The sequence below is a fragment of the Nicotiana sylvestris genome, chromosome 6, assembly GCF_000393655.2.
Source record: "Nicotiana sylvestris chromosome 6, ASM39365v2, whole genome shotgun sequence".
Taxonomy (NCBI): domain Eukaryota; kingdom Viridiplantae; phylum Streptophyta; class Magnoliopsida; order Solanales; family Solanaceae; genus Nicotiana; species Nicotiana sylvestris.
Genome location: NC_091062.1, coordinates 168,742,967 through 168,768,676, shown reverse-complemented (window position 1 = coordinate 168,768,676; position 25,710 = coordinate 168,742,967). Strand labels below are relative to the sequence as shown.

Here is a 25,710-nt window from a genome sequence, read left to right as displayed (position 1 = left end):
AAAAATGCTTAAAGCTTTATTTACTTCAGCTGTAGCACAAAATCTGCAAATAATAGCATTGTAGCAGTAAAATTCAGTGGCTTGTTGTTATCTCTCAGATCCCGAATGAAGTCCAGAGCAAAATCAGCCTCTCCAACTCTACAAAGTCCATCAATGTATGTACCATATGTAACAGCAGAAGGACTAATCTGTCTTTTCTGCATTTCTTCAAGAATCTTTTCGGCTTCTTCTATCCCTTGATAGATTTTGCAGTAAAAGTTAATCGGGATTGTGTAGGTCCTTACATTAGGCAATGGCCCAAAGCTTTTCATTTTTTCAAACAGATTTAGAAGATGCTCCTTCATACTTGCTTCTGCCAAGCATTTCAGTAGAAAGTTACATGAATAAATACTTGGTTGATGCCCAAATTTCCTTGCCTGTTTAACAACATCAATTGCACAATCAAGCATTTTATTCGCAGCAAACACCTTGATAAGTACATCAGCCACGAAAACCGAAGTTGTTGCACTATATGGTGTGTGCAGAGTAGAAAGATGGAATATCTTATACAAGCCAAAACCAGCCTTCTGAAAGGAGAAAACAATGTCTTTAAGCAAGGCGTGGACTTCCATATGCAACCTTGCGAACGCGAAATATGTATAATCATATTAAAGGCATTTACCGAACGAGAAAAGCCATATTTCCTCATAGTTTTTCTAAAAGGAATCTCTTTTGCAACTTCCCAACTCAAAGACTTGCATATTCTTGTAACGACTGAAGACAACTTTCGCCCTCTACAACTATACATTCTTCTTAGTGGAACAACTACTGCTTCATTTTCCATACTGCTTTCATTTTCACCATTTGAACAAGAATCAGAATCTTCCACCAATACTACTGAAGAAGCACCAATATACTTTCTGCATAAGTTTCTTTCTTTTATATAAAAAATCTGCCTTTCAAAAAAACCCAATTCATTAAAGCCTTAAATATCAGGTTGAAAGAAGATTTTTTTGGTAATAACCCAAAACCCATGAATCAAAAACTAAAGCTTGACTACCCAAATAATCATACAGAGGAAAAGTTATCCCAACTATATAGCTACCAAATTTGAAGGGTTTTTCCATAACAGTCTATACTACAGCGTATACATTTTCTAATAGAATAAAATGCAATGAATTGAATAAAGAACGAATATCAAGAACAGAAGAGAAGAATTTAGCTAGAATATTTGGACCTTTCTAGTTCTCTAAAGAAACTCACAGAGGATACTGAGTTGAACAAACTTCAAAGATTAGCGGAAAATTAGCTAAGCTGTGTACTTCTCAACTGTAATTTTTGTGGAGTTTTTGTTTGTTGTAACTCAGAGGTGGCGCGCTCAGTTCGTCTACGAGTTAGGCCGTTATCGATTGTGGGCCTGTGTATGGAATGAGTTACAGTGGGCTTTGACTTTGAAAAAGCCCAAATGTTTTGTAGTTGGTAGTCCATTTAGCCTAGTGCAACGGCATCACAGAAATTTTTGGAAGTTCCAAAATAACCCTAAATCGTCCGCCCAAAAGAATAGCCGACAGATTATACAGTCAAATCTCTCTATAACAACCTTGTTTGTTGCGATATTTTTGTATGTTATAGTAAAGTATTGTTATAAATTAGATATATTATAAGATAATATAAAAATCAATTCCGAAAAAAACTTAACTTTTATAGTGAATGACTGTTATATAGGGATAATGTTATACAGAAGTCTGACTGTAATATATATCATTAATATATAACTAGTTTTATTGTATGTTTGTGCATGTGTGTACTACATCAACTAATGAATATTGTAGACAAAAAATTGCTTCAAGAAAATAAAATCAAAACCGAAAAATATTGCAACAATCGTAGTATTTTATTGCAAATATTCGAGTGTTACAATCTTTATGGTTCCTCTGATTCTACTTTTTCAATATAAATAAAGGGGCCTTTGAGCTTGATCTTGAATTTGAATTTAATTTATTCGTCATGAACAATTTGATTGTTGTCACGAATTTTATCACGAACAAGTAGCATTGATCTTGAACACTTTATATTTGATTTGATTTCGTTCTTGATCTTGAATACTTGAAATTTGTGTTGAAGTGCTTGAATGCTTGAACACTTGCAGTTTGCAGAGAATTGTGGCCTTTGATCCACGAGCTCCCTTGTGTCTTGTTATAACTTCTGGTCCCATTTCTGAGTTATGAAGACCCCTATTTATAGTTGCGGGAGAGAAGAGTTGTGATGAGAACAAACCCTTTCTGGCCAATCAGATTGAAGCGTGACAGAGCCGCATTTGATTGGCCAGAACATGTCACTTGCACATGTGACGCGATTTAATTATCTTTTTAATTTGACTTGGCATGCCTTGTCATTTTGACACATGGCATGATCCTATTATCTCTTCTATTTGATTTGGCATGCCACGTCAATTGACACGTGGCACTGGGCCACTAGGAAGATGATATCTTGGGCCTAATGAAGTGAGCTCATCACTTATAGCCCAATTAAATGGGCTAACCCAATGGATTTGGACTTATTTATTTAATCCATATATATTGAACTTATATAACTAATCCAATTACCCCAATAAATTTATTTGAACTAATATATCTTGAATTTAAAAATATAGTCCAAATAATTTTGTGGATTTAAATCCAATAAAATTTAGATTCTTATAAATATACTTATATACAAGAGGAATATATTATTAGAAAATAATAATTTCTATCAAAATAAATTCAACATTTGCTTAAGGAAATGATTTAAATAAGACATTTAACATTTAATTTGATTTGAATTTAAAGTTATAAATATTAAAACTTTTGACATGGTTCAAATAAATACATATTCAATAAACAAAATTTTAGTATCCTAAATGAGTAAATATTAGAAAAATTAATGTATGAAATGGTTATAGTTATGAAACGGCTTAATAAAAATATAATTTAGAGGGTGTTTGGCTAAGCTTATAAGCTAGTCAAACTGGCTTATAAGCACTTTTTGGCTTATCTACGCGTTTGGTAAAATTAAAAGTGCTTATAAGCCAAAAATAAACCAAAAGTCATAAGTTGGTCTCCCCCAACTTATCAAATTTCAGCTTATAAGCACTTTCGGTTTGACCAAAATATTTACTATTCTATCCCTAAAATGCTTCTTTTTAAAACAAAACTCTTCATATAGAGCCTGTTTGGCTTAGCTGATTTAGAGTAGCTGATAAGCATTAGGTGCTGAAAAATAATTTTAAGTGCTGAAGCTGATTTAAAAAAAATAAGTAGTTATGTGTTTAGATAAAAGTGCTGAAATTAATAATAAGCAGCTGAAACTGTTTGATTAAAAAGTGCTGATAAGCTCTCTTTATGTTAAAATGACTTAAATGACCTTATTACAATTTACACTACTAAAAACATTATTTTCTTCAAAATTTTAGATTCTACAGATTCTACCTATTTATCATTTTATTTTAAGGAAGAATTACGGTCCTTGTCACTTGGCCTAACATCCCAACAAAAAATAGCCTAGCTTTGAAGTTATTACCCGGTCTAGCCCATGATATACATAACTCGAAAGAAACTTCTCACCCTTTAGCCCATTATTAAAGACATACATCTAGGGTTTTTATTATTTTCTTCTTTCTTCATTCGCACCACACTAAATTCTCTCCCCATTGCCTCTCCCTTCTTTCTGTCTAACCCACATAGATCCCCTCTCTTAACCTAGCCCCTGCTATTCTCCCTCCCCCTACGCAGTTCTGCCATCAATGGCTCGAAGAAGGCTCAGGCTCCTCCTCCGTCATCCAAGCCCGTCAAGTCTGATGGTGGAAAGCGAAAAAAAATTGAAGATTTTGAAAGAAAAATAAAAATACACACAGATCTGAAAATAAATAGCTCTCAAACTTGATTTGCACCAAAATTTAATCACTAATTTTGGAAGATTTTGAAGTTTGAAATTCAGATCATTACTGTTATGCCCTTGAAGTCTCAGATCTGAAACTGGGTGTATCTTGTATGGGTGTTGAATTCGAAATCGTTGGCGCAAAGTTGTTAACCTATTGACGAGTTGAATCATCCAATACCTTCTACTACAACTCGAAATTTGGATAAAAAATTATACTATGTATCAGTTTGTATCAACACTGTATAATAGTGTATAATTGTGTACATGGATGTACAAACACCTCTTATACACTATTATACATGTTTATGCAAGTTGATACATTATTTACAGTTAGTGTAGTGTTGGACATAATATGTTTTCTCTTGAAAATATTGTATAAGTGGTATTTATATCCACTTATATAGTATCGTATAATATGTATAATTGTGTATAAATATGTTTATTTGTGTATAATATTGTATAACTATATATTTTTTCAGTTTATAAGGATGTATATATATTGTCACCGTATAAAAGGCCTCTATGAAAGTTTGATACTTTCTTCTCTTCTTCCTTTTTTGTGTATGTGCTGTATGAAAAAGATCTTGTACGCGTTGGAGGAATTTTACAATTCATTTATCAAGTTTTAATTTTTTAAAAATATGTAAAGAGGAAAGTAAAAGAAAACAAATAAGAAAGAAAAAGGAGAAAAGGAAAAGATAAAAATGTGGAATCTGATTTAGGCGTGAAACGGATGGTAAAAATAAAAAGGAATCACAATGAGTAAACGGTGGGCAGAGTTTGACTTATTTTCAGAAATGTTTGTGGGCTATCAGATGAAAACTGTATTCCTAGGTTAGGCGGGTGAAAGTGCTTCCTCTAACTGTATTTTTGTATAAATTTCCCTTATTTTAATTATAAAAATAATTATGTAATATCTTTTTTTATAAATATAATTTATGTTATGATAAGTATACAATCATAAATTAGAAGGGGTGGAGTATAAATTAATAAAAGTTAAGAAAAAAATCTTAAATAATGCACACAATATTTGTAAAGAAGAAACAAGCACTTAATATGTATTATTTGTAATAAATAAGATTAAAACATTCAACTATCATAAATATCTTGAGCAATCATATCACGAATTGCCATCCAAATATTATCATCTCCTTGATTTTTTACATTTTCTTCATTTGCAACATTGACTGTTGTGGATCTTCCAACATCAGGATCGACACGTGACATATATCTCTCATTCTCAGCTTCTTAAAATGCATTGTCCACCTTACATTTCTTTCTAATGTAATTGTGAATCACCATTGTAGCCAGTATGATATCTCTTTGAGTGTCAATATGATAAAAGGTATATCAAGCAAAATAGACCACCTTGCTTTCCATACCCCAAACGTTCGCTCTACAATGTTTCTGCAAGAAGAATACAAATAATTGAACATTTCTTTATGTCCATTTGGTGCTCGCAATTGTCGTGTCGTACCTCGACGAAATTCTGCAAGGTGGTATCTCACATTATCCCTTTTATATGGAGCTATATATCCCTTTATGTGTGAATATCCTGCATCAACAAGATAATATTTATCCCCAGATGGATGTGGAAAATTCAGTTCGGGTCTACGAAGTGTTTCACCAAATATACGATTATCATGAGCTGCTCCTTCCCACCCAGCCATGCAAATGTAAAACACATATTAAAGTCGACAACAACAAGAATATTTTGAGTAGGATAACCTTTACGCCCAATATATGGTATCTCTTGACCTTTAGGCAATTTTTCTTTCACATGTGTGCCATCAAGTGCTCCAATACAATCCTAAAAATATATACATGCATAAACTAAATATAAGTTTACACTAGATAATTTTTTGAGTTAAAATGTAAAAATATAATAATGTAATTATTAAGTAATGTCACTTACTTTAAGAAAGGGAGATATCGTTGATTACATGGCTTGTGATATCCTGCACCATCATTATAACGTGGATGTGATTGAGTTATGTCTCTTGCAAGCTTACCAATGGCCTTTAGAACACTATGAAAATGCCTATGAATTGTTTCTCCTGAATGTTGAAAATCTTGTGTACCAATTAATTTTCGGCACCATGTGCAAAAATCATCAAGAACATTCCTAACTCCTCATAGACAGACATCCCACATGTGGGTTTAAGACCATATTTATCAGTTAGATCTTTGCTTAAATCAAGAAACATTGACTTCCTCAATTGAAAATTTTCATAACACCAAGTCTCATTTCCATGTAATATCTCTTGGATAAATATATTCCCGGTGCGTTTAGATGTACTACATGGTTCCTTGCAAATGGATTTCTCATAATACATCAATATTGTCACGACCCTGTCACGACCCCCAAACCCGGTCGTGATGGCGCCCAACACACTGCTAAGCAAGGCCGACCATTCAACAACATTATCCCAAATTTTAAATCAGATTATAGATAAATAACACAGGGGATTACTAAGTCATAACTTTCAAGTTTATAAATAATAATAAAATCTGCGGAAGTTCAATTAGAATACCACAACATAACCCAATAGAATCCGGTGTCACGAACATGAACTTCTAATATAGAAAATCCACCTATTACAAGTCTGTCTAGGAAAAATGCGGAATAAAAAGATAGGGATAGATGTGAGAGATCAAGGCTGCAAACGCCATGCAACTACCTCAATACTCCCGGATACTGCCTGCTCAGCTAAACAATTCCTCACTTAGCCTGTGGTGTACCTGGATCTGCACGCAAGGTGCAGGGAGTAATGTGAGTACTCCGACCCAGTGAGTAATAAACATAAATAAAGGCTGAGAATAAGAAATCGTGGAAAAATACAAAGTAAACTATGACTGGCAGTTTAGAACAACAATTAGTGAAGCAACAAGTCAATTAAATCAGAGTACCAATTACTGAGACAGGTATAACAGATAAAAACAAATGCATGAGTGCAATGCAATGCATATGATGGTACTCTCTAGTACCCATTGCGGCGTGCAGCCCGAGCCATCCATTTTATTTATCATCGACGGCGCTCACTGGGGGTGTGTACAGACTCCGGAGGGGCTCCTACAGCCCAAGCGCAATATCAAGCCATCTCGTGGCATCAAATCTAGGCCCTCGACCTCATATCAATATCAGTATAATCACCCAGGCTCTCGGCCTCAATATCAATGTAATCAACCAGGCTCTCGGCCTCAATATCAATGTAATCAACCAGGCTCTCGGCCTCAATATCAATATAACACTGCTGCGGCGCGCAGCCCGATCCATGCTCAGTCCAGAAATCATCATAAGCCCCTTGGGCATTTGTAAAACAGTAGTTCTCAGCCCGAAATATCATTTAGAAATATCATTTAAGTTTTCAAATCTTAGAAAGATGGCTGAGTTTGCAAAACAGTATTTAAAACCTTGGACTGAGATCAAATGATATGCATGTATGCGAAAACAGTGATGTCAATCCCTGAAGGATTCAAATAATTGGCAAGAAGCCCAAATGTAATAATTAAATCCATGTAAGGATGATTCTCAATTTAGTTCAAGTAGAAAATACGGTAAAAACATCTCTCGGGACGGACCATGTCACAATCCCCAATGGTGCTCTACCCCACGCCCGTTATCCGGCGTACAAGTCACCTCAATATAGCGTTACGAAGTGAAATTTCGGGGTTTCAAACCCTCAGGACATCATTTACATCAATTACTCACCTCAAACCGGCCAAAGCTCTAGCTTGCTATGCCCTTGCTTCTCAAATTAGCCTCCTCGCGTGACGAATCTGCCCAAAATCACAACGAATATGTTGCATTATGCTAAAGGGATAATACCCAATCGAAAACACTCAAAAAATATCAAAATTCACGAATTTTACAAAACCAGAGCCCCGGGCCCACGTCTCGAAACTCAAAATTTTTTACGTCATCGGGTTCCTAATCTTGCCACGAGTCTATACATACAAAAATCTCTCAAATCGGACCACAAATGGCCCCTCAAATCCCAAATTTAGAATTTCAATTTCAAGCCCTATTTTCTTACAATTTGGCTATATTTTCATGAATTTCAAGGATGATTTCACAATATAATCATGTATTTAGTTCATAGAACTTACCTCCAATCACTTCCCGTCAAAACCCCTTCAATTCCCATCCAAAAGCTCTCGAGGTTGCTCAAAAATGGTGGAAAAATGGGTTGGGTTCGCGGATGAAATGTTAATTTTTCGGAAGTACTGTTCACCGCGCGGTTACGGTTCACGCGCGTGGTCACTGTTCACCCGCGTGGTCACTGTTCACGCACAGTTACTATTCACACGCGGTTACTGTTCACGCTGCTAAAAAATTACAGCAGCAACCAAAAAAATTGCAGTTTTTTTTCGTTTCACTAAAATGGCTCTAACTCCATCATACGAACTCGGAATTCGATGATTCTTGTTCCTATAAGTCACAAATAATGATAAGAACATAGTCCTTCAATCAAAACTCAATTAGGAGCTCGTTTGCTTAGTGCGATATCCATTTCGCTCGTTATCCGATTAACTCATGTTTCGCGTCAAAAACCCAATCGTGACTTGATGAAATTAGACCAAACTTTCCAGATCACTCCTATAATTCATTATTTAAATTCTGGAAATCTCGAAATAAAATTTCAATCTCTAGAACTAAAAATAGACCTTTGGATCATTACATGCTTATGCTCAAACGGTAAAAATCTTCCAAAAACTCTTCCAAAACTTATCCGAGCCTCATGGGACCCCGACCAAATATGCCAACATAATTCATAACATTATTCAAACCTCTTCCAATCATCAAAACACCTCAAACAACATCAAATTACCCAAAACTCATCGAATTCAAGCCTAATTTTCTAAAAACTTCCGAAATACACTTTCGATCAAAAACCCGACCAAACCATGTCCAAATGACCTGAAATTTTGCACACATATCCCAAATCACCTAACGAAGCTACAAAAACTCTCAGAATTCCATTCCGACTCTCGGATCAAAATCTCATCTATCAACCGGAATTTGCCAAAATACTAACTTCGCCAATTCAAGCCTAATTCTACACCCGACCTCCAAAATTACTTCCGATCACACTCCTAAGTCACAAATCATCCCCCGAAGCTAACCGAATCATCAGAATTCAAATCCGAGCCCTCTAACACATAAGTCAACGTCCGATTGACTTTTCCAACTTAAACCTTCTTAAAAGAGACTAAGTGTCTCATTTCCTATCAAAACCAATCCAATTTAACTCTAACACACCGAATACCGATAACGAAACATGAAGAAGCATAAAATGGGGGAAACGGGGCAGTAACTCACGTGACGACGGGTCGGGTCGTCACATTCTCCCCAACTTAAACAAACGCTCGTCCTCGAGCATACCCAGAGTTGTCCTAGAAGCCAACCGAAAGTTGAATGACCTTATCAAGCATAAACCCGGGGATGATCCCATGTCACCCTATCTCACATGGGTCCGATAACACGTTTTAACTAAAATCACACAATCTAGTCTAGCCCATAAATCATAGAGCCACATTTAACCTTTTCGGAATCATACACAAGATCAGAACCTCACACCTACATTCAGAATAAGTCTGAACCAGCTGTAATAGACCATGCCTGCAACCTTAGGTGCAATTATATGATATACCAATAACTCGAACAAATGCGGCGATAACTTCCATTCATAGCAGCTGCCCACAACAACCAAATACCGATAGAAATCTCTTATTAGCCAAGGTCTCATTCCAACACTTTCATATACTACCAACGGTAATTGAAACACGCAATAAACCATAATTATTGCCCAGATCAACCATTCATGAGGCCATTTCTCCTCTAGCAATTACCATAACAAATTTTGAACCGAACCTCAATATTTACCCATCACACATATTGAAATCGAATCCGTTCGCATTCATTAATGATTTCAATGATCTCTTCTAACCTAACACACTACTCAGGTGACATGACACATCAATACATGCCTAAGCCACAACTTGCATAATACATGCACCAATAAGAAATGGTCCGAACATACTCAATTCATGAAAATGACTCAACTGAGAGAGTTGTACCTCAAACTCACCAGTACTTCCACAACACAAGGCTGAGACCCTGTCTCACATCATAGAAACAGGACACACAAATTTGACCCGCAATGTCATGTTTCCACACAGCTTTGCTGCAACGCGCGTTCCTATCAAAATACTACTCCACAGGAAACACCTCAAGTCACTATGCTTGAAATCAACAACCATGATCAATTGATGTCTGGAGCCAAAGCAAATCATTACACCCATAGTGAAACAAATAACACACACCACGCAAACCTGATAGAACATAACCAGTATGTTATTCACCAAGCAACACCCAATTACTCATCCCGCTCGACTTCCACTACTACAACTCCTATCGGAGCCAGACGATCCGGTGCCCGGCACCAAATTAATACCGAAATCAACAACCTCGCCCGGCGACATGCCTAGCCATATGAAATTCATCTGAAAAGTCCCCCAATACCGGAATTGAATTAATGATAGCAACCTTTGCACTGACATCCATCACGAATGCCCAATTAAGAAAGCAATCCTTCCCAATCGTCCGCTGGTCCTTTGAAATATAAACCACTCTACTAGAACATAATCCAATGCACTTCATCACTCAACCCGTGGCATTTTCGGTATTGCCCGTAGCACAATAGTTCAGAATCACTCAACACTAAGACAACCAGTCTGAATTACGACATCACATCCAAAATCTAACATACTAGCAAACAAAGATCCACTCGAGCCTCCAAATCCCAATTGCCGCTAAACGGTGCTGAATACACACGATCCACCACCACAACCTAGCCTGTACATGAGAACTCCCAATCTCCAACTCCATATGGCACACAAATCATCATACCTGATTCCAGTTTCCACCGTGCGAATACATGCACACCTTTAATACCCAATCATCCCACGATAAATACTCTAAAATTTCCATGTGTCATACAAGTAACTCGAATATCAGCAGTCGATCCAGCCTTAAAGTGCCGCAATACTATTGAAGTGCCATCAACTTAATCACATTGGCCTTTTTCTGAAACATATACCCTCTACAAATCACTATGATTAGAAATACAATTTCCTTAATCATCTGAAGATCATTCACCCTAATCATTTGAAGCTCATTTCTCTAATCACCTAAAGCTGCCCGTACTGCCTAAGAATGTTATGAGTTTCCATTCAGAACTGAACCATAACCTTACACACGCATATGTCAATCCTTCACAACATATCGCATATACCATATCATCCTAAGGTAACATGAGGACTTCACCTCCCTTCCGAACCATGAACGTTTACGTACTCAACTAGTCAAGAACTTCCATTGATCCCATCTAGAAGAAAAATCATTACACATCCCATGCTCTGCATGACATACATAGGTCTTGTTCAAATTCTTACAATACCGACACGATATGAGATCTGTATAAATTCATAACACCGCCGAATCAACAATTCATTGGGTCTATACTTCTGGCAAGAACTATCACCTCATTATGAACCAAACAATGGTCTTAGCCCCTTAATTTACTTCATATACTCAGATTGCACTGATCTCGAATTCAATGATCTCGTCTCACCCATTATGAACTGCTCAGGCAATAAGCCACCCGAGACATAATCAAAAGCCGCATATGATGCCCTAATATGCCAATAGGCTACCAATTCAAACGCGATACAAAAAAGAAAATGAACTCTGGAAGGAATTACCAATCCCACGCACTAATACGGACTTTCCTTAGAAAATAGGAAGCAAGGCATACAAAATAGCATATAGAAAACTATACTCAACATCACACTGTTGCGGCGTGCAACCCGATCCAGATAACATACCCATGGCGGCGTGCCACCCGATCCACACATAGATCTCACATAAGGAGATGCACATCGAGCCAAATTTGCTCATTACAACAAAATACCGAGTATCGGTCGTAAGCATGCTAAGTGCATAATAATATCTCTGAGGGACATATAGCGTTATAAGCTACAAAACTCAAGCACAACTGAGGTGCGATGTACAATCTGAATTTCAAGAGCCAAGATGCTCATATAACGTCATTCCTACGCGGATTCTCAACACATAGCAATTTCTCAAACCGTCTCACAACTCACACGGTGCAATGCATCACTACGCGAAATATCTGACAATGAAACATCAACCTAACTACTCCTCCATGAGGACCGCGTTACTAAAATGCACACATCTGGCCTGATATAGAGCCATTATTCACATTAAATCTATTCACCGACTTCAAGCTGATTCTGATCACACTGAACTAGTCTGATAACCTTTCAAAGGTCCATAATAACTCCCATTTTTCTCATAACACACAAGAACAACCATCACAATCGGAGTAATCCTCCCCAGTTCACAACCTAATATTCCAAGTGCCCTCAAGGCATGAATCTTCAATTTAACGACACCATCGCAAACTTTATACTTGGTTTACATCTAATCAATCAAGTGATCACATGTCACACTTATATAATCTTCCCGTGGGACACACTCCCACAACCTACCACAACAATATCTGAAGCGTACCTCCAAACCACCGGTCGCACTAACGTTGAAGAGCGATCAAGAATCATTAACCAGGACGCAAAACCCTTTTTTTTACAAAACACCGATCTTAGGTGACGCTGAAGACAATACCAACTTACCGTAAACATTGAAACTTATCTCCTGCTCATCCGAGCTCATGACATCTTGTCAAAAATTTTCCTTCACTCGTGCCATTCTCGGCCCAATTTCCACAACCAGAACTGATTCACCAGCATGCATCAAATCGGAACTAATATAGTACATAACCGCACAATCCGCTAACCAATAGCAAGCTCCCCAACTTGGATCGAAGCCATAGATCACAACATACTATACTCATAACGCATATACTCCATTGTTGCCTCAATACCATAGTGAGATTAAACTCGATCCTTCATAAGCTTGTGGAAACACAAATCATTTAGAATTTTTAACTCTTCTGCAAATCTTCGCATTCACTCACACAACAGTTAAGCCCACTCTCTAGGCGATCCAATTTAGATTTCAACACATTTTATTCACTTGCAATTGAGGTCTTCTAATAGATAACATAAGGATAACACAACTTTAGAACACCCCGTAGGAGATGACCCACCTGCTTTGCCTCCAACTAACATTTCTGCATACCTTCCACCGCCATAAGCATTACATAGTCACTTGATCTTCCTGAGTCTGTACTCAAACTGCAACATGAAATTTACTTCACTCCCAACTAGGAGACATGAAAAGATTCTTCACACGCCCATAACTCGGGCTATATCTTGAATCACGATGTACTTCAAGCATCTATTAGTTCTTCCATCATTCAGCAGACCCTTCTCGTCACTTTAAAATCATATAGATATGTCTCGCAGTACTAACATACTCTTCACATAGCCACAACCATCATTTCCACTAACAGGGACACTACCGAACATGTAAGTTCAAAAACACTTGTTCACATAATCAGCACCTCGACACTCCAGCCATAGGAAAAGATCCAACCTCAAGTCCTCCAGACTGGCCCACCATAAACTCACAAAGATAACACCTCGACCCTCGATCGGGGAATCACAAGCCATCGAGGCACATCTGATACTAAGCGCTCATACACGCATACGAACGCGTGGAAAGAATTTCAAAAGTTTATTTTCAAGATGAATCAAGGACGCACGATAAGAATTCAAGAATGTGAAGTTTTCCTAAAGGTTCTGCAGCCTCTCGAGGATAAATACAGACGTCTCCATGCCGATCCGCGAGACTCTACTAAACCGGCTCATGACTCGCGAGACCAATTAACCTAGGCTCTGATACCAACTTGTCACGACCCCCAATACCGGTCGTGATGGCGCCCAACATACTGCTAGGCAAGCCCGACCATTCAACAACATTATCCCAAATTTTTAATCAGATTATAGATAAATAACACAGGGGATTACTAAGTCATTACTTTCAAGTTTATAAATAATAACAAAATCTGCGGAAGTTCAATTAGAATACCACAACATAGCCCAATAGAATCTGGTGTCACGAACATGAGCCTCTAATACAGAAATTTCACCTATTACAAGTCTGTCTAGGAAAATGCGGAATAAAAGGATAGGGATAGATGAGAGAGATCAAGGCTGTGAATGCCATGCAACTACCTCAATACTCCCGGATACTGCCTGCTAAGCAAAACAATTCCTCACTTAGCCTGTGGTGTACCTGGATCTGCACGCAAGGTGCAAGGAGTAATGTGAGTACTCTGACCCAGTGAGTAATAAACATAAATAAAGGCTGAGAATAAAAAATCGTGGAAAAATACAAAGTAAACTATGACTGGCAATTTAGAACAACAATTAGTGAAGCAACAAGTCAATTAAATCAGAGTACCAATTACTGAGACATGTATAACAGATAAAAACAAATGCATAAGTGCAATGCATAACATATGATGGTACACTCTATGCATGAGTGCAATGCAATGCATATGATGGTACTCTCTAGTACCCACTGCGACATGTAGCCCGAGCCATCCATTTTATTTATCGTCGACGGCGCTCATTGGGGGTGTGTACAGACTCCGAAGGGGCTCCTACAGCCCAAGCGCAATATCAAGCCATCTCGTGGCATCAAATCTAGGCCCTCGGCCTCATATCAATATTATTATAATCACCCAGGCTCTCGGCCTCAATATCAATGTAATCAACCAGGCCCTCGGCCTCAATATCAATGTAATCAACCAGGCCCTCGGCCTCAATATCAATGTAATCAACCAGGCTCTCGGCCTCAATATCAATATAACATTGCTGCGGCGCGCAACCCGATCCATGCTTAGTCCAGAAATAATCATAAGCCCCTTGGGCATTTGTAAAACAGTAGTTCTCAGCCCGAAATATCATTTAGAAATATCATTTAAATTTTCAAATCTTAGAAAGATGGCTGAGTTTGCAAAATAGTATTTAAAACCTTGGACTGAGATCAAATGATATGCATGTATGCGAAAACAGTGATGTCAATCCCTGAAGGATTCAAATAATTGGCAAGAAGCCCAAATGTAACAATTAAATCCACATAAGGATGATTCTCAATTTAGTTCAAGTAGAAAATACGGTAAAAACATCTCTCGGGACGGACCATGTCACAATCCCCAATGGTGCTCTACCCCACGCCCGTTATCCGGCGTGCAAGTCACCTTAATATAGCATTATGAAGTGAAATTTCGGGGTTTCAAACACTCAGGACATCATTTACATCAATTACTCACCTCAAACCGGGCAAAGCTCTAGCTCGCTATGCCTTTGCTTCTCAAATTAGCCTCCTCGTGCGACGAATCTGCGCAAAATCACAACGAATATGTCGCAATATGCTAAAGAGATAATACCCAATCAAAAACACTCGAAAAATATCAAAATTCACGAATTTGACAAAACCCGAGCCCCGGGTCCACGTCTCGAAACTCAGAAATTTTTACGTCATCGGGTTCCTTATCTCGCCACGAGTCTATACATACAAAAATCTCTCAAATCGGACCACAAATGGCCCCTCAAATCCCAAATTTAGAATTTCAATTTCAAGCCCTATTTTCTTACAATTTGGCTATATTTTCATGAATTTCAAGGATGATTTCACAATATAATCATGTATTTAGTTCATAGGACTTACCTCCAATCACTTCCCATCAAAACCCCTTCAATTCCCGTCGAAAAGCTCTCGAGGTTGCTCAAAAATGGTGGAAAAATGGGTTGGGTTCGCGGATGAAATGTTAATTTTTCGGAAGTACTATTCACCGCGCGGTTACGTTTCATGCGCATGGTCACTGTTCACCCGCGTGGTCACTGTTCACGAACTGTTACTATTCACACGCGGTTACTGTTCACGCTGCTAAAAATTACAGCAGCAACCAAAAAAATTGCAGCTTTTTTGTTTCACTAAAATGGCTCTAACTCCATCATACGAACTCGGAATTCGATGATTCTTGTTCCTATGAGTCACAAATAATGATATGAACATAGTCCTTCAATCGAAACTCAATTCGGAGCTCGTTTGCTCAGTGCGATATCCATTTCGCTCGTTATCCGATTAACTCATGTTTCGCGTCAAAAACCCAATCGCGACTTGATGAAATTAGACCAAACTTTCCAGATCACTCCTATAATTCATTATTTAAATTCTGGAAATCTCGAAATAAAATTTCGATCTCTAGAACTAAAAATGGACCTTTGGATCATTACATGCTTATGCTCAAACGACAAAAATCTTCCAAAAACTCTTCCAAAACTTATCCGAGCCTCATGGGACCCCGACTAAATATGCCAACATAATTCATAACATTATTCAAACCTCTTCCAATCATCAAAACACCTCAAACAATATCAAATTACCCAAAACTCATCGAATTCAAGCCTAATTTTCTAAAAACTTCCGAAATACACTTTCGATCAAAAACCCGACCAAACCACGTCCGAATGACCTGAAATTTTGCACACATATCCCAAATCACCTAAAGAAGCTACAGCAACTCTCGGAATTCCATTCCGACTCTCGGATCAAAATCTCACCTATCAACCGGAATTCGCCAAAATACTAACTTCGCCAATTCAAGCCTAATTCTACGCCGGACCTCCAAAATTGCTTCCGATTAGACTCCTAAGTCACAAATCATCCCCTGAAGCTAACCGAATCATCGGAATTCAAATCCGAGCCCTATAACATATAAGTCAACGTCCAGTTGACATTTCCAACTTAAACCTTCTTAAAAAAGACTAAGTGTCTCATTTCCTATCAAAACCAATCCGATTTAACTATAACACACCGAATACCGATAACGAAACATGAAGAAGCATAAAATAGGGGAAACGGGGTGGTAACTCACGTGACGACGGGTCGGGTCGTCACAGACCCAAAATCCACTAAGGGTCGTGATGGCGCCAGACACCACTGTCAGGCAAGTCAACCAAAATACTTAATTAAATTCTCATTTTAAAATATTTCCGAAATCACTTTTTTTACGTTTAAACAATACACCGTAAATTCTTCTGAATAAATAATGAAACATTTAACAACTTTTAAAATTTCTGGATAAATCCATAGACATCCCAGTACCCGGTGTCACAAGTGCATGAGCAATTTCTAGGAAGCAATACAATACAACAACTGTCCGGAATACAATATTGGACAGAAAATAAATACATTGATATGAAAGAGACTCTGCTGGCTGCGGGTCGTCTCGAGAAGTGCATCTTACCTAAGTCTCCGCATCAACCATGCTTCTACACCCACTAGGCCACTAGAGATGCATACACATGTGTAACAAAAATGCACAGAAGTGTAGTATGAGTACGAAAATAACGTGTACCCAATGAGTATCCCATATAATCTCGAAGAAGTAGAGACGATAGGTCGACTTCGACACTTACTAGTGGCCTAATAATATTATCTCAATAATATAGTAAATCGGTTATTTTTATAAACATAATTGTAATTCAATGGAATGAAGCAAGTAAGAAATTCCTTCTTTTATAGAAAACTTCCAAATTCCTTTTCATCGTTTATACAAATATTCTCAAACCGGGAAGAGGCAATAACAACTTCAATAAGTTTCAAGGCAAGCAATACAAGCATGCACAAATCATGCCGAGGTCGTACTGCCCGATCCAACAATATTTAAACTGTGCACTACCAGAGGGTCGAATGACGTGAACCATAGATGCATCTATTTAATCTGCCGAGGCGTTCGGACCGTTCCAGAATTTAAACACGCACAGACAATCAATCAAGAAGTCATCAGGAAACAATTACCCAAAGAAAACCAATTCTCTTTTAACAATTTAGAAAAAATGAAGTTTAATTCTTTTTAGAAATCCATTTACCAATTCGATAGGATTTAAGCAATCAACTGTCAATAAGGTTACAGATATTCCAAGTATAACATGTTTTTGGGTCCTAGACTACCCGGACAATAGCATAATAGTAGCTACGCACAGACTCTCGTCACCTCGTGCGTACGTAGCCCCCACAAATAGGAGCACATAACCAATTATTTCACCTATGGGGACAATTCCCTCTTACAAGGTTAGAAAGGAGACTCACCTCACTCTGAAGCTCCAAAACCGACTTCCAAGGCCTTCCGACGACTCAAACCGATGCTCCAAAACTAGCAAATAATTATGTAAACCCATTAATATATGCTAAGGTACTCATTATAATCTAATTTATAACAATTCCTAACCCCGATCGAAAAGTTGACAAAAACACCCTCGGGCTCACGTGCCCGGATTCCAAAATTTCTTGAAGATAAAGTTTACCCATGAACTCACGAACTCAAATATATGATTTTCTCTTAATTCCATACCCAAAATCGGGGTCAAAATCCAAGAACACGAATTTTCTAGATCTTCCCTCAAACCCCAAGTTTCTACCAATTTCCATGTCCAAATCCGTATATAATCATGTATCTAACTAAAAACTAGCATAAATTACTTACCTCATGCTTGGTGGTGAAAATGGCACCTCAAAGTTGCTCCAAAATCGGCTCCAATGAAAGAAATAGGGTTGAAATGAACCCAAACCCCGATTTAAAAGAGCCTCACTGCCTCCAGCATTTCCGCATCTGCAGTCTCGCAAGTGCGAACCAAACGCCGCTTCTACGGTCCAGGGCTCCCAGCCCATTTCGCTTCTGCGCCCTCTCCTCCGCAGGTGCGGTCCCGTATCTGCGGAAAAACGACCGCATCTGCGGTCCCAGCCTAGTCGTCCATTTCCGCTTCTGCGGCATGAAGGCCACTTCTGCGGCTCCGCACCTGCGGCCCTAGTCTCGCAGGTGCGGTTACACCAGCAACCAGCAACTTCAACCCTTTCCAAAATTCCATTTTCGCTCCATTAACCACCCGGAATCCACCCGAGGCCCCTGGGACCCCGTCCAATCATACCAACCAGTCCCATAACACATTACAGGCTTGATAAAGGTCTCAAATCACATCAAACATCGCTAAAACAACGAATTGACCTCCAATCCAAGCCTTATGAACTTTAGAATTTCAAACTTCTACTTTAGATGTTTAAACCTATCAAATCATGTCCGATTGACCCCAAATTTTGCACGCAAGTCGTATTCAACATTACGGACCTATTCCAACTTTCAGAATCGGAATCCGACCCTGATATCAAAAAGTCAACTCTCGGTCAAACTTCTCAAAAACCTTAAAATTCTATCTTTAGCCAAATGACTCCAAAATGACCCACGGACCTCCGAATTCACTTCCGATCGCGCTCCCAACACCAGAATCACCATATGGAGCTATTCCTAGACTCGGAATCCCAAACGGACATCAATAACACTGAAATGCACTTTAACCCAAACTTATAAAATTCCTTCAAAAATGCTAACTTCCACAATAGGTGCCGAAACGTTCCCAGGTCTTCCAAAAACCCAATCCGGATATACGCCCAAGTCCAAAATCATCATGCGAACCTGCTGGAACCTTCGAATCCCTATTCCGAGGTCGTTTACTCAGAAATCCAACCTTAGTCAATTCTTTTAACTTAAAGCTTTCGAAATGAGAATTCTCTTTCCAAATCAATTCGAACTTCCTGGAATTCAATTCCGACGGTGCGTACAAGTCATAATACCTGAAGTGAAGCTTCCATGGCCTCAAACTGCTGAACGACGTACTAGAGCTCAAAATGACCGATCGGGTCGTTACAAATATACTCTTACATGCTATTCGACATAGTGCCATCTATTCCTTATTTTCTTGAGGTTCCTCTTCTTCATTTTCGTCATTTAACAATTCATTGTTCCATCATTCCATTAAATTGAAATGAAACAACATACAAATTGTTACGAATTAAAAATGACAAATGCTAACTTCAAAGTTAATAGTATAGTCATCTATCAAAATAAAACACGTAATGTCTAAACAAGAAATGATTAAACTACCATTATATTTAAACATGAAACAAAACTATTACGACCCTAAACCCGAACCCGGTCGTGATGACGCCTCTTGTGAAGACAAGGCCAGCCAATTAAACCCAATTCACTTTTTAAATAGTTCAACAGTAATAAACAGTCTAAGCATGAGTAAATAAAACAAAGTCTAAGCAAAAGATAGTATAATGTGCGGAATACAGCCCAAACACAGCCCGATACCGGGGTGTCACAAGTCACGAGCATCTAACAACACTGAATACTCCAAAGTAACTACAGAGTTTAGTACAGAACTAAGAACATAAAGGAAAAGAGATAGGGAGGAGATCCGAGCTTCGAACGCCAACAACTACCTAAAGACTCCTCGGATTCGCGTGAAGCTGGAAAAGATCAGCACTCGGGAGCAGGACCAACTACGCTTGAATCTGCACACAGGGTGCGGGGAGTAAAGTGAGTACTCCAACTCAGTTAGTAACAAATGTAAATAAAGAATGAAAGCAAGAAAACACGTAAGGCACAAGACATTCTATAATGAAGCAGTAAAACCATTTAAAAATAGTAAACCAGTTAAAAGATAAGAAAAATCCTTTTTCAATATGTAAGTATGTAATTAACAGGCAATTAAGGAAAAATAAACACATAGAAGTTCTCCCCTCGGGCACAGTGTCAACAAATCCGCCCCCAGGCAACATCTCAGAATAGTACCAGCCCCTCGGGCTCAATCTCACATCACAATGGGTACCCACGCTCACTGGGGGTATGCAGACTCCTAGAGGGGCCCTTTACGGCCCAAACGTAATAGCAAGCCATCTCATGGCATCATCACTAGGCTCTCGGCCTCATATCAATCAAGCCACCTCATGGCGTACATATCTCAGGCCCTCGGCCTCAAATCAATATCAGTGTCTCCTCACAACATAGGCCCTCGGTCTTACTCAGCCAAAAATCCTCACAAACCACTTGGGCAATAGTAAAACAATGTTTCTCAGCCCAAATATCATTTAAAATATCATTTAAGTATTAAAAACTGAGTAACCATGGCTGAGTATGAAAACAGTGGGAAAATAACATGACTGAGTTCAAGTATAAAGTCAAAACAGTGAGGAAATATCAATAAAAACCCTCGAAGGGTCCAATTAGTTGGCACGAAGCCCAAATATGGCATTTAGCCCAAATAATGATGATATCAAATAGATTTCAGTCAAATACGCGGTAAAATCATCAATTGGGACGGTCCAAGTCACAATCCCCAATAGTGCACGACCCCACGCTCGCCGTCAAGTGTGTGCCTCACCTCAATATAGCACTACGATGTTCAATCCGGGGTTTCAAACCCTCAGAACATCATTTACAATCATTACTCACCTCGAACCGGTCAAAGCTCTAGCTCGCGATGCCTTTTCCCCTCGAATCGGCCTCCACTCACGTCGAATCTATCCAAAATCACAATCAGGACGTCAAAATATGCTAAGGGAACGAAGCCCAAGTGAATATAATCAAAATATAGCACAAAGCCCGAAATTCCCAAAACCCGACCCCCGGGCCCATGTCTCGAAATTCGATAATTTTTACATCAATAGATTCCTTATCTCCCCACGAGTTTATACATATTAAAAGTTCAGAAATCCAACCTCAAATGGTCCATCAAATCCTCAATCAAAAGTCTAAGTTTCCAAGCCCTAGTTTTCCCCAATTTTAACTCTTAATTCCATTAATTATAGCTCCAATCCGTGAAATAATAGCATAGGGATGGGTTTTAAGTCCAAATTCCTTACCTTAATGAAGTTCTCTTGAAATCCCTATTTCAAATCGTCCAAAAAGCTCCAAAGTCGAAGTCAAAAATGGTGAAATTAGTTAAAATTCGCGTAAGCCACAATTTATACTTTCTGCCCAGACATTTTCGCATTTGCAGCCCAATACCTACTTCTGCAGTACCGCATTTGCGGTTCTTCCTCCGCTTCTGCGGAAATCACTTATTCCCCTTAGTCCGCATCTGCGGTCCCTTACCCGCATCTGCAATATCGCAGATGCGGTCCTCTTAGCCGCTTCTGCGGCTCCTTCTCCTCAAGCACTTTTCGTTTTTGCGATCAAATCCTCCGCTTTTGCGGTGCCGCACCTGCGGTCCCCAATCCACAGATGTGGAAATACCAGAAGCAGCAAATTCAGCAACTGCAACAAAGTCCAAACTTCTCCGTCAACCATCCGAAATCACCCCGAGGCCTCCAGGACCTCAACCAAAAGCACAAACATACCCTAATACCTTATTCAAACTTGTACCAACCTTCAAAACACCTCAAACAACATCAAATCAACCAAAACACATCGGATTCAATCCAAACTTTCTAAAATCTTCGAAATTCCACTTTTGATAAAAAACCCAACCAAACCACGTCCGAATGACCTGAAATTTTGTACACACATCCCAATTGACCCAAAGGAACTAATGCAACTCTCGAAATTCCATTCTGACCCCTATATAAAAATCTCGCCTACCAACCAGAAATCGCCAAAACACCAACTTCGCCAATTCAAGCCTAAATCTACTCCGAACCTCCAAAACTCATTCCAATCACACTCTTAAGTCATAAATCACCTCTCGAAGCTAACCAAACCATCGGAACTCATATCCAAGCCCTCTAACACATAAGTCAACAACCAGTTGACTTTTCCAACTTAAGCTTCCTTAAAAGAGAATAACTGTCTCAAACCTTATAAAATCATTCCGGATTCGATTCGACCAACCCGATACCACAAAACATGAATAACAAAGCATAAAGAAGAAGCAATGGGGAAAATGGAGCGGTAACTCATGAGATAAGTGTCCGGGTCGTCACATCCTCCCCAACTCAAACAAACGTTAGTCCTCGAACGAGTCAAGAAAAATACCTGAAGCCTCAAACAGGTAAGGATATCTGCTCCGCCTCTCCCGCTCGGTCTTCCAGGTAACCTCCTCCACGGGCCGACCTCTCCACTACACTTTCACTGAAGTTATATCCTTTGACCTCAACTTCTGAACCTGACGACCCAAAATAGCTACTGGCTCCACATTATAGGTCAAATCATCATCCAATTGAACTGTGCTGAAATCCAGAACATGAGACGGGTCCCCAATATACTTCCAGAGCATAGAAACATGAAATACCGGATGCACACTCGACAAGCTGGGTGGCAAAGCAAGCTCATAAGCCAGCTCCCCAATCCTTTAAAGCACCTCAAAAGGTCCAATGAACCGCGGACTCAATTCCCTTTCTTCCCAAATCTCATAACACCCTTCATGGGCGAAACCTTCAACAGAACCTTCTCACCATTCATGTAGGACGCATCTCGAACCTTCCTATCAGCATAACTCTTTTGCCTCGACTGCGTTGTACGAAGCCTCTCCTCAATCACCTTCACCTTCTCCTTCTCTAAAGCATCCTGTACCAAATCTATCCCCAATAGACTATCCTCACCGGTCTCGAACAAACCAATTGGGGATCTACACCGCCTCCCATACAAAGCCTCATATGGAGCCATCTGAATACTCGACTGGTAGCTGTTGTTATAAGAAAACTCTGTGAGCGGTAGAAACTAATCCCATGACCCTCCGAAATCAATGGCACAAGCACGCAACATGTCCTCCAATATCTAAATCATGCGCTCAGACTGCCCGTCCATCTAAAGATGAAAAGTTGTGCTCAACTCAACCTGAGTACCCAACTCTCGCTGCACAGACCTCCAAAACTACAATGTAAACTAAGTGCCCCTATCTGAAATGATGGAAACTGGGACACCATGCAAACGAATAATCTCCCGGATATAGATCCCTGCCAACCGCTCTGAAGAATAGGTAGTACACACATGAATGAAGTGTGCAGACTTGGTCAGCCGATCCACAATCACCCAAATAGCATCAAAATTTTTCAAAGTCCGTGGAAGTCCAACAACAAAGTCCATAGTGATCCTCTCCCACTTCCACTCGAGAATATTCACCTGCTGAAGCAAGCCACCCAGTCTCTGATGCTCGTATTTCACCTGCTGACTATTGAGATACCGAGGTACAAATCTCACAATGTCTTTCTTCATTCTTCTCTACCAATAGTGCTGCCTTAAATCCTAATACATCTTCGCGGCACCTAGATGAATAGAATACCGCGAGCTATGGGCCTCCTCCAGAATCAACTCCCGAAGCCCATCCATATTGGGCACACAAATCCGGTCCTGCATCCTCAACACCCCATCATCGCCAATGGTCACATCTCTAGCATCATCATACTGAACTCTATTCTTAAGAAAAAGCAAATGCGGATCATCATACTGGCAATCTCTGATGCGATCATATAAGGAAGACCGAGAAACCACACAAGCCAACACCCGACTGGGCTCCGAAATATCTAACCTCACAAACTGATTGGCCAAGGCCTGAACATCGACTGCAAAAGGTCTCTCCCCAACTGGAATATATGCCAAACTCCCCATACTCACTGCATTTCGGCTTAAAACATCGGCCACCACATTGGCCTTTCCCGGATGGTACAATATAGTGATATCATAATCCTTAAGCAACTCCAACCATCTCCGCTGCCTCAAATTAAGATCCTTTTGCTTGAACAAATGCTGAAGACTGCGATGATCAGTGAACACCTCACAAGATATGCGATACAAGTAATGCCTCCAAATCTTCAATGTGTGAACTATGGCAGCCAACTCTAAATCATGAACGGGGTAGTTCTTTTCATGGGTCTTCAACTGAAGAGAAGCTTAAGCAATAACTCCACCCTCCTACATCAACACACAACCAATCCCAACTCTCGAAGCATCACAATACACGGTATATGAACCTGAAGCTGATGGAAAAACCAACACTGAAGATGTGGTCAAAGCTGTCTTGAGCTTCTGAAAGATCTCCTCATACTCGTCCGACCATACAAATGAAGCACCCTTCTGAGTCAACTTGGTCAAGGGCGATGCGATATATGAGAATCCCTAAACAAACCGACGATAATAGCCTACCAAACCAAGAAAGCTGCAAATCTCCGTGGCTGAGGACGGTCTGGGCCAACTCTGAACCGCCTCTATCTTTTTCGGATCAACATGAATACCCTCGCTGGACACCACGTGCCCCAAGAAAGCCACTGAACTGAGCCAAAACTCACACTTGGAGAATTTTGCATAAAGCTTCTCCTCCCTCAATCTCTGCAACACAACTCTCAGATGCTCCGCGTGCTCCTCCTAACTATACGAATACACCAGAATATCATCAATGAAGACTATGATAAATAAGTCGAGATAAGGCCGGAACACGCTGTTCATCAAATGCATGAACGCTGCTGGGGCATTGGTCAGCCCAAAAGACATCACCAAGAACTCATAATGACCATGTCGGGTCCTGAAAGTTGTCTTAAGAATATCTGAATCCCTGATCTTCAACTGGTGATAACCTGAACGGAGATCAATCTTGGAGAACACTCTCGCTCTCTGAAGCTGGTCGAATAAATCATCAATGTGAGGCAAAGGATACTTATTCTTAATTGTTACCTTGTTAAATTGCCTATAATCAATGCACATCCTCATTGTGCCATCCTTTTTCTTCACAAACAGAACCGACGCACCCCAAGGTGACACACTAGGACAAATGAAACCCTTATCTAGGAGTTCCTGAAGCTGCTCTTTTAACTCCTTCAACTCCGCTGGTGCCATACGATACGACGGAATAGAAATAGGCTGAGTGCCCAGTACTAGGTCAATACTAAAATTAATATCCCTGTCCAGTGGCATGCCCGACAGGTCTATAGGAAACATATTAGGAAAATACCTCACAACTGGAACAGAATCAATATTGGGA

General features: G+C 39.4%; 1 protein-coding gene across 1 annotated transcript; it reads right to left on the bottom strand.

Annotated features, from left to right (window-relative positions):
• Nucleotides 1–20: 20 nt before the first annotated feature.
• On the bottom strand, nt 21–23,402 carry LOC138871651 (pentatricopeptide repeat-containing protein At1g09820). Its single transcript, XM_070149544.1, has 3 exons — nt 23,184–23,402; nt 662–931; nt 21–566 (listed from the first exon to the last, which is right to left on the bottom strand). The coding sequence occupies exons 1-3, from the start codon at nt 23,400–23,402 to the stop codon at nt 21–23; spliced, it is 1,035 nt and encodes a 344-aa protein (XP_070005645.1).
• Between the last annotated feature and the right edge of the window lie 2,308 nt (nt 23,403–25,710).

Coding starts and splice junctions, on each gene's coding strand:
- LOC138871651 (XM_070149544.1), bottom strand. CDS start 23,402: ATGGCTCCATATGAGGCTTTGTATGGGAGGCGGTGTAGATCCCCAATT. Junction 932..23,183: donor CCTACATGAATGGTGAGAAG/GTTCTGTTGAAG, acceptor TTTGAAAGGCAG/ATTTTTTATATAAAAGAAAG. Junction 567..661: donor AATATGGCTTTTCTCGTTCG/GTAAATGCCTTT, acceptor TTCTCCTTTCAG/AAGGCTGGTTTTGGCTTGTA.